The 15,320-nt window shown below is 47.4% G+C and overlaps 1 protein-coding gene across 1 annotated transcript in view; it reads left to right on the top strand.

The window, feature by feature from the left end:
* GPM6B (glycoprotein M6B) overlaps positions 1-13,699 on the top strand; it is a 41,987-nt gene extending 28,288 nt beyond the window's left edge. The window contains exons 3-8 of the mRNA XM_065900697.1: positions 3,271-3,457; positions 5,109-5,265; positions 7,669-7,840; positions 9,716-9,789; positions 10,664-10,729; positions 13,550-13,699. Of these exons, the coding sequence (XP_065756769.1) occupies positions 3,271-3,457; positions 5,109-5,265; positions 7,669-7,840; positions 9,716-9,789; positions 10,664-10,729; positions 13,550-13,699 (806 nt within the window). The remainder of the gene's footprint in view (positions 1-3,270; positions 3,458-5,108; positions 5,266-7,668; positions 7,841-9,715; positions 9,790-10,663; positions 10,730-13,549) is intronic.
* The last annotated feature ends 1,621 nt before the right edge of the window (positions 13,700-15,320 follow it).

Raw genomic sequence — 15,320 nt, 5'->3', positions numbered from 1 at the left:
AAATTTCACCCAGCTTCTGCTCACGGTGGCCAGCAGGGTCCGTAAGAGTTTTATCTGTGCATGTGGAATGACGATGACCAGTATGGTGACTTCTGTTCTACAGGAGCCAGAGTTGTATGTTTGCAAGTAAAATCATCCGCTGAAAACTTAAGAGCATGGGCTTCTGCTAAGAGAGTGTGATTCACTGAAGTGGTCCCCCAAATTCTCGAGTCCTTGGTTTCCCCTGCTGTTCTAAAACTAGACCCACAGCATGGGGTATACGGAGTCCACGAGAGAGATACATTGGAGGGAAACTTTAGCCTTGATCTAGTGAATTTGGGACTGGACCGCATCATTCTTCTAACCCCACTTGTCTTTCTGAGCCAGGGAACAGCTGTGATATTTCCTTTGAAAGAAGCAGAATGCTCTAACCCTTTGGATGAAAGACTGTTTTGAAGTGGCAGCTGGGGATTTGGAAGGATGAGTTCTATTGTTAAAGGGCAAGTGCGTTACGCTGCTGTAACACCTAGCCCTAACTCCAGATGGCGAGACAGGATGTGGGCTTATTAAAATAATATACAACAGAAATCTTCAGATTTCTTCATATTTTATCAGATTATATACCAATGTCCCCATGTCAGCTGTTTACGTATTCTGCATCCTAGGTTTTTCTGTAGGAAGCCTTTCCGGACCCCTCTCCAATTTGAATTATATTTCCTCCTGTCCTTCCATCTCTCTCTTTTCACCCCCCGCCCCCCACCATCCACTGGCTCTCCAGCAGCCTCTATCTTGGCGCTCATCACGCTGTGCTATAGAAATTCTGTTACTCGTCTGCCTGCAGCATTAAACTGATCTCCTTGAAGGCAGAGGAGGCGTTTGATTTTATGTTTGTATTCCCAGTGCCAAGCACAGGGCTTAGCACCCTGTGGATCTTCACAAAGTCCTGAGTGAGTGAAATCCAAAGTAAAACTCAGAACCTAGCTCATGTCACAGAAAAGTGAATTTGTGGTAAGTCAAAATTGATCTTCCACAGCTGTGTTCTGTAGTGATGGAATGTCCTGTATCTGTTCGGTCCAGCATGGTCGCCACCAGCCCAGGTGGCTGCTGAGCATGTGAAATGTGGCTTATGCAATAGAGGAACTGAAGTTTTGATTTTATTTTGAATAATTTAAAGTGGCCACCATATTGGATGGCACACTCTCAAGGCCACACTTCTCTATCCAATAAGGACCAGATATTAACATTTTTTTTTTTGCGGTACGCGGGCCTCTCCCGTTGTGGAGCACAGGCTCCAGACGCACAGGCTCAGCGGCCACGGCTCACGGGCCCAGCCGCTCCACAGCATGTGGGATCTTCCCGGACCAGGGCACGAACCCGTGTCCCCTGCATCGGCAGGCGGACTCTCAACCACTGCGCCACCAGGGAAGCCCCCCAGATATAACTTTGTTAGCTAGGGAAGCAGGCGTTCATCTTGTTCCTAACTTCCTCGTGGAGGCTGAGAATGGGGGAGGTGGGGAATGATACAATACAAGAGAAAAGAGGTCTGTTTTCCCTCTTATATAATGAAATACATCAAGGCCAGCGATTTTAGTTCCTCTCGATTTGGGAGCCTGGAGAGCATTTGGACTTTTAGTTGCATTCCTCTCGCTTCACCTCAGCCCCTAGAAGGTCATAGGACAAAATAAGATTGACCTCCGTCATCCTCGTTCGCAAATCTCAAGTGTCCAAAGCTCTTTGAGGTACTGACTTGCTAGTGAACGTGAACTGTACCGTGTGCTGGGTCCCATCTCGGGCAGTTTCATTAGTCCGTTTCAGGGAGGTTGGTCTTCATGAAGACAGCTGGTCATCTTTTGAAATGAAAGGCAGCACACTTTCTTATGAGGGCCCGACCTTTTTATTTTCCAGTGAACTGAAGAGAGATTGGGCAGTGAGTGTATAGTCACTGCTTGGGGTGGGTTTAAGCAAATGCTAATTTAGAATGGGATGCTCATCAAGATGGAAAAGCCTAGCTCCCGTGTTTCTCGCTGTGGTAGTCGTTCCCTGTGTACTGTAAAGGCCGTTGGGGTGAAAGAAATTTAGCCGCCTTAATGTGCTTGCCCTGAAGTCATGAACTGCTCTCGATTACCATTTAACATCGTAATGCGTTCAGAGTTCCATTTCCCCGACAAGCCATTTATTTAAGGGTCTGGATAATGTAAACAGGGATGGGAGGTCACGAGAGGTACCGACATTATCCCGAGGCCAGCACTGCTCTACTGAAACGTAACTGTCTCCGAACTGAAAATGTCACCTGACTGCCCCCGGGGAGGTCTTTATGGACATCTCAAGTCAAAGTTGGTTTTAAAAATGAATGAAACTCTTATTCCTCTCAAGAATGGAGCGTGAACTGTGGCTCTCTCCTTCATTTCACTTCATGGATGCTCATTTTGTCTCTCCCCTCCCCCCCACCCCGTGTTCCTTTTCCCTCTTCAGATACTTAAATGTCGTCACCCACCAGTTCGCGGTTCTTTCTTCGCTGAACGTTTCTGCTGGAGGGCAGCAGGTGGAAGCCGAGGAGGGGTGGGGGAGGACTGTGATTAAACTGCTTGTGCTGCCTGGCCCAGGGCAACATTTTTATTTAAAAGTTGAGCTAATTTCTGATATTGACATGAAACTTGAGTGGACCCACTTGAGCGGATCTGGGTGACTTGGTGCTTTTAGGGACCAACATGCCCACCACCTTTCCAAAATGATTCCCTTGATATTTTTCTGACCCCAGCAATAGTGTCATTACTGTATTTGACTCTTCCGGTTGCCCAGGAGGTCAAAGGCTCGGGGAAAGCCATTGGCTGCTGCAGAAAGAGAGAAATAGGTACCCGAAACCCCAGAAGGCTGAGGTTGGGGGGAACTTGACGGTCGCTTTTCTTCATAGAACCGCAGCCTCACTGCAGTTCTTTTGACATTGCGAGTGGGATGACTGCTGCTCCTTGAGCAGGGGGGCCCCTAACCTGACCCCGGGTCAGACAGAAACTTGTAGAATTGTGCCTCACTCCATAACTATTCGTCAGTTGGCTGCTGTGCCACTCACCCCGAGCAAATTAAGCTACACATGTCCTCTTGGAGCCCCCGAGTCCTCACCCACAGAATGTGAGATGACGACAGCTCCCCCCTCTGGTCCTTGGGACGTCGAGCTGTTGTCCATAAAGCATGCGCGGGAAGATGGATGAGGCCAGCCTTCTCTGTTAATGGGTGGTCTTCACGAAGTCAGGAGTTTTGCCCGTAACAGCGGCATTTTCTCTCCTGTGGGTCCAGGCTGCTTCGAATGCTGCATCAAGTGTCTGGGAGGAGTCCCCTACGCCTCCCTCGTGGCCACCATCCTCTGCTTCTCCGGGGTCGCCTTGTTCTGCGGCTGTGGGCACGTGGCTCTCGCGGGCACCGTGGCGATCCTTGAGCAACACTTCTCCACCAACACCAGTGACCACGCCCTGCTGAGCGAGGTGTAAGTACCTGCTTCCTTTGAAGATGTATTTAAAGTGCCACCACCCCAGGAGGGTTTACAGAAAGACTGCAGTGTGCTCACCTGGGAGAAAATGGATGCTTTTCATTCACGTACCCTGGAGGCAGATAGGAAAAGGTCCGGGAGAGAAGGAAAAAGAAAGGGTCAAGAGTGCAGTGGGTGTTTGGGACCTGGGGTGGGATCGCACCAGGGTGCACACATAGGACACTGCACACAGTGGCCGAGGGCGACGGTGGCAATGCTGCCAATCCCCCCACCGAGAGAGTTACCGTGGTTCCCAAGTAACAGTCGCCCTCCAGTGTTGTCACAGAAAACGGCCAGCCCTGGAATGACAGGAACCCTGTGGAGGACTTAGCCCAACTTTAAGTCTACAGGAACAGGACTTGGACATTCATTCTTCAAGCAGAAGAAAACTCCCCGGGTATCCTCCAGTTAAGAGGGGACGTTGTTTGTAGGGGTTCAGCCTCAGCCTTCCCTCTCTGGAATCATTCTCAGTGGAGTCACAACAACTCCCATGCAGGGATTCTCTAACCGTGCATGTGTGACAGCAATGAATTTATTTCCTTCGTATATTTTCCCCTTGCCCTTCAGTGTTTTCTTTTTCCTTCCTTGACTACCAGGGTTTGACAGTCTTTAGATATCTTGTGATTGGAAGAAACTTTTCTACCAGACTTTTGAAAAAAGGCACGAGTGAATTTTTATGGAACAATCACGGGATCCTCTGGGAAGAGTCCTTGGGGAACTTTATTCTTTGATCTGTTCAGGAAATGATTCCAAAGAAATGAGCAGCAGTGGGGGAGGCTATAAGGAGGATTGAGCAGGACAGTGGACTCGCTGAGTGCCAAATGTGTACAAAAAAGACCAAGAGGTATTCACCGTGACTGAGCCTGGGAAAGGTGTGTTAGTTTAATTAGCTGGTGATCTCGATGAGTGGCTCTCAAACTTCCAGCAATCTTTAAAAAAATATCCCCATGTCCACGTTTCACCCCAGACTAATTAAGTCATGATCTCTGGGGAGAGGACGCAGATACCTGTTGTCTCTAAAGCTCACCAGGTAGTTCCAGTGGGCAGCCAAAGGTTGTCAGCTGCATCGGTGCTGGCTTTCATAGGACAAAATTAGATGTGAATTAACTTTTTGTATCTACTTGATATATTATCACTTGTGACATGAGAATGTCTGTGTAGAAAGCGTTTGCCCACGTTACTCCTTAAAGCAGCCCTCAGTGCTTACTTAGGGGTTTTATCAGAATAACGTTAAGCACTAGGCCTGGCTGGGAGGCATTTTGATATGGTGGAGGAACACGTCGTCCACTGAACCAGCGTTTAAATCCTGGCTGTGTGTGTATCCTTGGATGAGTGACTTTAACTCGTCAACGTCTGCATTTATAAGTAATCTCATAAGTATTGAAAGATTCCAACTGGGCCCCTGTGCAAAGGAAACTTCTCCCTTGTCTGGGACGGTTGCTCACCTTGGAAGAAAAGCTCAGGTTGCGGTGGGCTGGGCAGGGATGCCCACCTGCAACGCCCCATGAGCCCACCGAAGCCATCAGCGGGGCAAGTGATGTCACCCTCATGGCCCCCCTCCAGAGGCCAAAAACGTCTGTTAACCACTTGGACCTTCTTCTTTTCCTAGAATACAACTGATGCAGTATGTCATCTATGGAATTGCGTCCTTTTTCTTCTTGTACGGGATCATTCTGTTGGCAGAAGGCTTCTACACCACGAGCGCAGTGAAAGAGCTGCACGGGGAGTTTAAAACAACCGCCTGTGGCCGGTGCATCAGTGGGATGGTGAGTACGAATCTCTGATGACTGATACCCAGCCAGAGCCACACCTCCACGTGTTTCTTTGTATTTGGTAAAAGCTAACAGAGTACGTGCAGAGTCCATGACAGGAGTGTCCGTTCCAACTTAGAGTGAGGAATATGAAAAAACCCTTAACATATTATTGAGGAGAAATTAAAATCTATGGCTGGTAGGATGAAATCAAGCATTTCTCTTATCAACGTCCAGATAACAAGGGTATTGAAGATTTTTCAAAGATAAAGTCCCCACTGTGAAAGGAGATAGTTTTCCTATCGTCTCACTGCTCTCCTTCATTTATCTTCGAATATGGATTGTGGCCACGAAGACTCACCCATACTATGATGAGTGGTCCCAGTCCCTCTGGCAGTGTTGACCAAGCATGCTTCCTACTAAGCACCTCGCTGGGGACTGTCCTCCAGAAGTTTAGAGCCTAAAGAGGGGGGTTAAGCCGGCTCCAGAGCCGGTCCGCCACCTGTTTTTATCCACCTATGAGCTGGGGAAAAAAAACGAAGGAATAGTATCTTAGGACACACGAAATTCTATGCCATTCTAGGTTTGATGTCCATAATAGACTTTTTGGCACCCCGCCACACCCCTTCGTTGACACGGCGTCTGCGGCCGCAGTCATGCTGTAACGGCAGCGCTGAGGAGTGTCTGTGACCGCACGTGGCCTGCGGAGCCTGACCCGTCCCCTCTCGGGCCTCTTGCAGGCACTGTTTGCTGACCTCTGGTCTAGAGGAGGACAGAGCCTAAAAGGGGCTCGTTAAGAGGCAGGGTTAGAACGTGCCGTTTCACAGAAGGAAAGTCCGGGGTGGAGGGAGAGGTGGGAAAGGGGCGTTCGTGGAGTTTGATTTGGGGCGTGTTGAAGTGCAGCTCGTAATAGCCTGGGCCGAGCAGCTGGCTGGCGTTTGAGCAAGTGGTCGGATGTGATGAAAACACTTGGGGAGTTGAGAGAGACGTGCTCCCACAGAGGCAGAACGCCCAGGCTGGCTGAGGAAGGCAGGAAGGAAGGCAGGAAGGAAGGAAGATACGCACCCTCGCTGCGGGGCCGTGGCTCCCAGGGGGCACCGACTGAGCTCTCTGCTGTCACGAGGTAAGGACGCAGAGCCTGTCTTAAAAGACACGGAGTGCCCAGTGTTCCTAAAAATCCTCAAGGGAGGCACAGAGAGTATACGTACTTCTTGGGGCCCAGACGGGAGCCCAGGTAGGAAGGGGCCGGGAGAGCATGCGCTCGTTCCTGCGAGCAGCAGTAGAGCTGTGGGCCCAGGGCCGGGGGTTGGGGGGGGGGGGCCCAGGGAGGGCGGCAGCGGCACCCGGCGTGGAGGGGGAGGATCCAGCCTGAGCAGAGCAGCCCGGAGCAGAGGCGCTGCGGCCTGGCTGGCAGGGGAGGCCGGAGCCCAGAGGAGGGAAGGGATGCTGCTGCAGAGAGCAGACCGCGGCCAGATCAGGAAAGGCTTGGGCTGCCGGGCTGGGAATGACATCGAAAGACAGGTAGGCTGTGACGGGACCACGCACAGGGGCAGCAACTGGAGGAAGGTGAGCAAGAGGGCATCGATCGCGAGACTCCGGGCTCGTGGGGAGTGAGAGCACAGAAGGGAGCACAGAGGCGAAGCCTGCGGGCGAGGCGGGCTCCGGGTCGGTGCGCGTTCTGAAAATATCAGACCCACAGCGTTTTTGAAACAGCCTTTTCAAAGCTCTCTGAAAAGCGGTAGTCCAAGCAGTTCAAGAAGAAAGGAAAGCCGTAAGATCCTGTTCCTGGGTGAAATCGCCCATGGCAGCACGTGGGCCAGCACGATGAAGCCTCTTCCCGCGGCCATCGCTGCTGTGGATCTTAAAGCTGAAAAACACGACAGAACAAAACTAGAGGGAAATGAGCATTTTATCAGGTCCCCTGTGCACGAAGCTTGTGATCACGGCGATTGTAAACGTAGTGAAGGTGCAAGCATCTAGTGCTTTTTAGTAATTTCGCAGGATCATGAAACTAGCCAAGTTCCTTTGGGGAAAGGGCTTCCTGTAGCAATGGCTGTTCTACGGCCCATCCATTATGTAAAAGAAAGGGAATTTAGGAAACTGGTACGGAGTTATAATTCAGTGGCCGGTGAAAGCGTCCAGCCAGTGGTGTTTAGGAGGAGTGCCTGGAGGAGGCCCTGTCACCAACTAGCTCTGTGACCTTGGACAAGGGAGATCCTCTCGTGGCCACTCACGTCCTTGCTAAAAGAGGGACCCGCGAAGTTCCAAGACTTCCCTTGTCACTGCCGTGGTCCAGGCGGTGCTCTGACCGCGTCCCACAGGTTCGGTATCGGCCAGGAAATGCGTCATCACTCCTCCCGGGGGATGTGCTTTGCCCTGGTCCGTGACGATTCTTTCTCCTCCTCCTTTTTGGCCTAGTTCGTCTTCCTCACCTATGTGCTGGGAGTGGCCTGGCTGGGTGTGTTTGGCTTCTCTGCGGTGCCCGTGTTTATGTTCTACAACATATGGTCAACCTGTGAAGTCATCAAGTCCCCCCAGACCAACGGGACAGCCGGGGTGGAGCAGATCTGCGTGGACATCCGGCAATACGGTACTTCCTTTTCGTCTCCTCGATTCATTGGTATCCTCTTGTGCATGTGTCTGGGCCTGAGTTATTTACATGGGCGTCTAAGCATCCAGATGGGTTTCATCCCTTCTGTTGGAAGAGGTTATTATACTCTTTCCCTCAATGTGCTCCACTCTGTCCCTCGATGTGCTCCATTTTCTGGATGGAAACAGCAGTTAGGCTCTAAAGGGTCATTCAAAACTGTTATATTTGCTAGTTCAGGGTACAGTAAAAGAAACTTTTTATAATGCAGTTCAATCAAAAAAGACGTGTGGATATCCACTCTAAAAAGAGTATATATTTTTCCTTCAACTTCTTTTCGGTTTTGTACCATCCAGTTTTCCATCCAGAACACCGCATGCATTGTATAATCCAGTTACTCTGCACATTCACCTCTTTAAATCAGGTCTTTTTTAAATGACCATATTGCTTTAACATTGAAAAGCAAAACATAAAATCCAGGTGTATTTTGAAGTCATCAGAAGGTACTCTGTCAAAGCCAGCTGTTGGAAAAAACCTGTTCACACGTATTTTCTAATGAGTGGGATCCTTACCCTCGGCAGCTAAGCAGGCCACAGAAGGGGCCAGGGCGCCTCCTGTCCATCACTGTAGACCCGACTTCCCTGCTGAGGGAGAGAAGGCAGTTTCAGTAGTGCTTCTGGCCAGGATGGTAGGAAATCCTGTTCTTGGCAGAAACAACTAGGAGGAAGGGAAGAGCTTTTCATTAGAACTGAAGAGGAAATCATTGTTCTTTCAGAGGTTTTCTGCTTCTTATTTTTCCTGTCTGGCTTCTCCTCAGCATCTTACCTTGAACCATAATACGAAACTCACCTAAAATTGCCCATCGGACTAATCTCTTCTCATAGAGCCAAAGGCTCACCCACACTGTTCTTTAGTCTCTGTTTTCAGTCCATCCTAAAGTTGATTGCTAACGTATTTGTAAGTGAATATCTAGACGCATGTATCATTTCCCTCTTCTTAAATATTCACTACAAGTGTTTGGTCATCATTTTTTAAAATGTTCTAGATTTGAAACCAGTAGTTTCGTTTCCCATTCCTCTGAAGCAGAAAGACTTACTGTTGCTCCATAGCCAAGACGGAAGGAATAAGGAGTGTTTTGTTAAAATCCTCCTTCCTTATTACCGCCTGGGCGAAGGAGAACTTGCCCCATGTCAGATTTAAGCACACACCTAGGCGTTAACGGCAGAAAGGGCAGCAGCAGCCGAGTGGACGAGGTGCCTGCAGAGGTGAGCTGGGTCCAGTGAGAGACACCACGGGCCGCGCTCTCTGTGCGGAAGGACAGTGGTTTTCCAGGTTTCCAATTGGAGCTTCAATCCAGAAGCATTTCCGAGATACTTGTAAAACACAACAAAAATGAATAGAAAAGCAAAGACACACATACAAAATGGAAACCCAAACTCTAGAACATAATTACTCTGTCGAATGGCCGTGAACCTTTCTGAGCACAGCCTCCCAGTTTCAGAACGGATCTTGGGGTGGACCACTGACATCAAGCTTGAGGGGTGAGGCCGCAGACCATGAAATTCAGGGGGAGATGTGTTGGTTTGGCTTCAGGAGGAGGAAATGCCTGTGAGGGGGGGTTGTCCTGCGGCTGTTGAACTAGAGTTCAGGACTGTCAGCTCAACTAAGCAAAGCAGAATTCATAGGGGAAAGAATTGAGTTGTCTGATTCTCCTATGGACTAGTTAGTTGACTTTGCTCTTGCCCTGTTGTCCAAATAGGACTTTTTATCCCCAAAAGCTTGTTCTACAGGGAGCAGGTACATCAGTTGTTGAAGAACTCAGGCCCGCTGAGAGCAGGGGCGCTGGACTTTGCACTAATCACGGGATTCGCTTCTCAGGTATCATTCCTTGGAATGCTTTCCCAGGAAGAATATGTGGCTCGGCCCTGGAGAACATCTGCAACACCAATGAGGTAAACCCCGCCCCCTCAGCGGGCTCCTAGATGACCACTGGGCAAAAGAGGCTGAGCGAAGGGGTTCTCCTAGGGACAAAGAGCGAGAGAGGGCTGTCTGCCTCCCTTTTTGACCTGGAAAATGGCCCTGGTCCATGGCCCAGCCCACTGAGGGAGGAGCCTGCGCCATCAGAGAGCTTTCTCTTTTGGCAATAATTCGAGAGTGAGCCCAGTCCTGCAAATCTGAATACATATGTAGATTCTCCTCTTTCACCTTCAGATAGTGTTTCAAAGTAGGACACTTGTCACAGAACCAAGGTAAATTTTCATAGAGAAGATTGCCCTGAATTTGTCGTATACAAGCACATTTTTATACATTGGCACTTCGTCTCACGTTTCCAGACGGAGTTGCTCCTATTTCTTGTTCATCCTTAATTGGCAATAAATCCTGACACACTATGATTTAAAATCTCTCTGCCCTAGAATAGTCTTTAGGCAGTGGTTTATAACTGTTTATAAAAGCAGATTCTCAAATGCACTCGTGGAAGCTTGCATACTCAAGAGAACCCTGACATGCCTTTGGAAGCCGCGAGCAACTGAGACCGGCAGGGCCCGCCGACCTGGCTGCTCTGCGTGTATGTCCGGGATCAGACCGCAGGCACGCCGGCGCAGTATCATAGCCTGACGCCGGGGCCCAGCCCCCAGCTTCTCCGCTGTAACGGGTCTGGGGTCCAGCCTGGGCCGCAGGAAGTTTGGAAAGCCCCGCAGGTGATTCCAGCACGTGCCCAGCCTTCACAAAACAGCCCTAGAGGAGAAAGAGGGAGCTGCGGCCGGATCGGGGGAGGCCATTTCCTTCCACATAAAATGCTAACGTTGGCGCCCTGTTCTTTCCTAGTTCTACATGTCCTATCACCTGTTTATCGTGGCCTGTGCCGGAGCTGGCGCCACCGTCATTGCCTTGGTGAGTACTGGCCCCAGGACGGGCCTAGTGCAGTCCCCCACTTCCCTGCACTCACTCTAATGACAGATTTCCCTTCCAGCCAACAAGCCTGGGACTTGACCTCGGTTCAGTTTCCCCTGTGTAGACTTACCCCATGTCTAGACTGCAGGAAGTACGAGGTGGTGGTCTAGGCGTCCATGGTGGGTGATGCAGTTTGGATTCTGTGGCAAGAATCAGTTTGCTTCTGTTTAAAGAAAGACATCTTACTGAGTATATACTGCCGACTGCTGAACAGCACTGTAACTCAAACCTGAACGAAGCTTAACACACGTGCTTTCTCCGTGAGGCCCCTCGCCGCCTTCCTGTGCTTAGGGACCCTAGCCAGCCCTGCAGCATGCCGGTGAGGGAATGTGTAAAGAGCGAAATCACAGAAATGCAAACTCCGTGGCACTAAATAGAGGACGAAAAGGACGCTGGTTTACAGCCCGAGAGTTGCCACAAGAAGGCAGAGTGGTGCCTTGGTTGCCTCAGCTTTTCCCCCACTCTGCATGTCCGAACGGCCGTGGCAGTGCCCTGAGTCCTGACCTGGGAGTTACAGAGAAATTTTAGCACCAAGGCAAATTCACACATAGGGAGGGTGCAACCACACAGGTGTATGTATGTTTGTTTGTGTGTTTGTGTGTGTGTGTATATAACATTTGGGAGGGCTGGGTTTGTGGTGTCGAGAAATCTAAGACTCGTAGAGAAGAGGGGAAATCTCATGTGCTCGGAAATGAGTCCTTCCCAGTTTTTCCAACCTTGACGTCGTCATCCCTTCCCCTTCCAGCCAGGGAAAGAAAGAACCACCGGCTACATCACTGGGGTGACCTGTTCTCTTCACTGAGCAACAGGCAGGCACAGGACTAACAGCTGCTGAGTGGGCAGCGTGGGAAAGAACGAGGGGAAACAGGGCTCTTACCCTCATCTTTCTCATGCTGCTCGCCCAGCTCTGTTATTTTTTAAATACATCCAGTCTTTTTCATAAACGTACTGACGGGAGAGCAGACGACTTACTTATATGTGAAATGCCAAATAGGAACTTGTGTGTGTGCCAGCTATGAAAAATCTCCTCTTACGATTATAACTGGGAAAAAAGCAGCACGCCGTAGGCTCTGAGCTGGCACTCATCCCCACCCGAGCTTAGAAGCGTCAGGGCACCGGCCCTCATTGCCTGTATCTTACTGTCCTGTTCTGTTCTCTTCCACCAGCTGATCTACATGATGGCTACTACATATAACTATGCGGTTTTGAAGTTTAAGAGTCGGGAAGATTGCTGCACTAAGTTCTAAATTGCATAAGGCCAATAAGGAGCTTTAGAGAGCTATACGCGGTAGCATGAAGTATCACTGACCCCCAGACTAAAGCAGAGCCTAGGTTTCTGCAGTTTTGTTCTAGTAATTTGTAAATCGCTTTAGTCAACTCGTTGTGCATGGTAGATTAATGAAATGACTTACCGTCCATGAACTACAAAATAATGAGATCTGGCTCTTTCCACCTTTTGGAAAGGATTCACTTATGTACTGACATTGGTGAGCAGCCACTGAAAAACTGAACCGAAACTACTTTGGGCAGTAGTATCTCTAAGTATTAAAACTTTGGAATACCTGCATTTTCCTTTATTTTTGCTTGTCTGATAACCAATTTCAGTGATGAAAACAAGCGCTGAAGATGCAGCAGAGGAGAACCGTTTTCATGGGGATTTGGTCTTGGCAGACTCTGTCTGGAAAATATTTTACAAACAGTCTAAATTTGAGTAGGACATTATTCTAAATTTGAGTACAACATTTTCTTTATGATTACAGGGCTCACCACCCAATAAATGCCCCTCAAGTAAGCTGTTTTTCTTCAAGTTTTCGTCGGCTTATTTGGTATCTCTAAAAAGACGATTTGTATGTAGTTTTATTTTTACACAACGCCATCAGTCCTTTCAGAGCCCCCAGAATTGATAACCTCAGAGTGTTGGCTTTGGGTGAGTAGTAACTGATGCCTCATAGCCACTTCTCAAACTGCACGTAAGAGTTTATAATGGGGAGAGTAATTGTGCTTGGATCGGAAAGTCTCAAATATGGCGAGAAGGAACTTGTATATAATATAAGGAACTTGAGATGTAGGTGTTGCAGGAAAGATGAGGAAAAGAAGCGGGAAAGAAGTGTTTGCCACATCAACTGTAAAGAATGATAATAAAGATTCTGACATTTTGTGAAATGAAATCATGGCAGTTATAAAGTGAAAACTGTAGTTGCACTACCAAAAATGTGTTAACAGAGAGACTGCATGCTGGGCTTCTAGTTCTTAATTTTGGTATTGACATTCACTTCATTTTTACATGTTAAAGATGTAGTTTTATATTATTTACTCAAAATAAACATTGTTCACACTTTCAGGCCTTTGGGGGAATTATTTCTATCCACGGATAGATAGGAAAGCTAGATCTTTGCACAACACTGATTCTAAAATAACCCCACAGCGTGTTCCTGAACCTCTGCCTTAAAGTTACCCTCAAAATGGTAAAAAGCGCCCTGTCGTATTTCACTTTTGCCTTTTCTTAACAGTAACTTCTTTGGCCATTTTTTCCAAGTTCATTATGTTTGTGTGTGTACTAACTTTTCCTCAGCCTCTTACTGTGAAGCGTCTTAGCAGAGCATGCGCTCAGTCTCCGATGCCTCTGATTGATAGCAGAAGGAGTATTAATACGGAATAACCACCTCTCCCTTTTTCCAGTACAGAGCGTCTAATCTACCTCGCAGCTCGCTTTGCCTTCTCACATGCTCACTAGCCATCATGCTCACCCTTCTTTTCCAGATCCACTTCCTCATGATACTGTCTTCTAACTGGGCTTACTTAAAGGATGCAAGCAAAATGCAGGCTTACCAGGATATCAAAGCAAAGGAAGAACAGGAACTGCAAGATATCCAGTCTCGGTCAAAAGAACAACTCAATTCTTACACATAAATGTTTGCCAGAGGGTCTCAGCCGACGAATTTACAGCTGACAAATCATCAGACAGCTGCTCTGCAGTACAGATGTGTACCCCACCAAACAAACTCACGTAGAAGTCCAAACAAACACTTCACTGTCTGTCTCAAGCTGCTGGGATGTATTTCTAGGAAAACCTTCCAGTAGGTAAATCTTTTTCTTTAGAACAGATATTGGAGGTTTCATGGGAGCCATTTTAAAAGGCAACACTTTGAAAAAATGAGCGTTCATCATCCGTTTGAAAATCTGTGGCCTGTTCACGATCCTACCAGGACAGGCTGTGAGAATACATCATACCCCTATCTATCTTGATAGGGACCATGCCATACCAGCATCAGGGGGTGTGACCATCCGTTCTCAAATAGATAAATGTATCTAAAACAGGAGATAAAGTGGAATTGATGTGAAGTTCCATTTCTGACAGACAGCTGACATTTATGAAGCTGCGGCTCAAAGATAAAGTGATCCTTACAATTGACCTTTTTTAAAAAATTTTTAAAAATAATAGCTGACCTCTGCACCCGCAGGACGTATTAATTTCCTGATCCAATCAGAAATCCTTTTTTCCCAAGAATGTTAAAATGAGCCCACTATAATAATTCTGCTACACCGAGCGTGGAAGAAGCCGGATTTCAACTGACAAACTTTCCAGAATCAACTTTATAATAGATTTCATTTTAATAAAGTGACCCAGTTGTCATCATTCTTGAGAAATGTCAGCTCTGCCTTAATGAGTATTTGCTTTAAATTTCTAAGAACAACAGGCAACCCCAAATCCTTCATAGAATTTTGTTCCACAAGTGTTTTTCTTCATGGAGAAAAGTGTTACCTTATTAAAATGACCACCACTCAAAACCGTTTTTACGTGGTCTGAATAGTGAGTTTACAGTTTCATACCAACTATATAGCTAAAACCGAATGACCAACAGACCGCACAACACCTACTTTTATACACTTGAATACTGAAGTAATTTCAATTAGGGTTGGTATTTATTTCACTTTTTCTTATCTAAATCTTAGTTTCCTGGAATCATAAAGCTCAGTGTTCAGCAAAAAAAAAAAAAAACCCCAAAAAACCCCCCACAAAAACAACAACAACAAAACCCAACTGCTTGAGTTTTAAGCCATCTTCGAAAGAAACTTGCCTTCTAAATCATTGTGTTTCAGAACACTAAGTGACTATAGGTATCGAGTATTAGTGATGGTAAACTTTGTGTTGTTCTTTAGGAAATGATACATATAACTGTTGGGTGCATTAGTGCTTTTCAAAGGGGGCTGCATAATATAGGGTTAACTATGTATGTTCATGTTAAGAATTAACTTGTGGTTTGGCCGTTTCCTGGATTTTAAAACGTATCCATGTGCAGAAATGTGTTAAAATGAGAGGAAGCATACCTTTATCAGATGCTATTAAAATTGAACATCAAGAATAATAGTTCATTTGGATTCTTTTTGTTGGTGGTGTTAATGCCTAAAAAAATGCCTATTGGGATCTTGACTTTTTTTTTTTTTTTAATTGGGAGACATTCTCTTCTGTGTAGAACAGTTGTTCCAGAATAGCTTGGTGTTTTGTTTTCCTGTTGCATGACAGACTTAA

Source organism: Phocoena phocoena, chromosome X, assembly GCF_963924675.1.
Source record: "Phocoena phocoena chromosome X, mPhoPho1.1, whole genome shotgun sequence".
Taxonomy (NCBI): Eukaryota; Metazoa; Chordata; class Mammalia; order Artiodactyla; family Phocoenidae; genus Phocoena; species Phocoena phocoena.
Note: the sequence above shows the minus strand (reverse complement) of the source record. Positions and strands in the feature narration are given on the sequence as shown.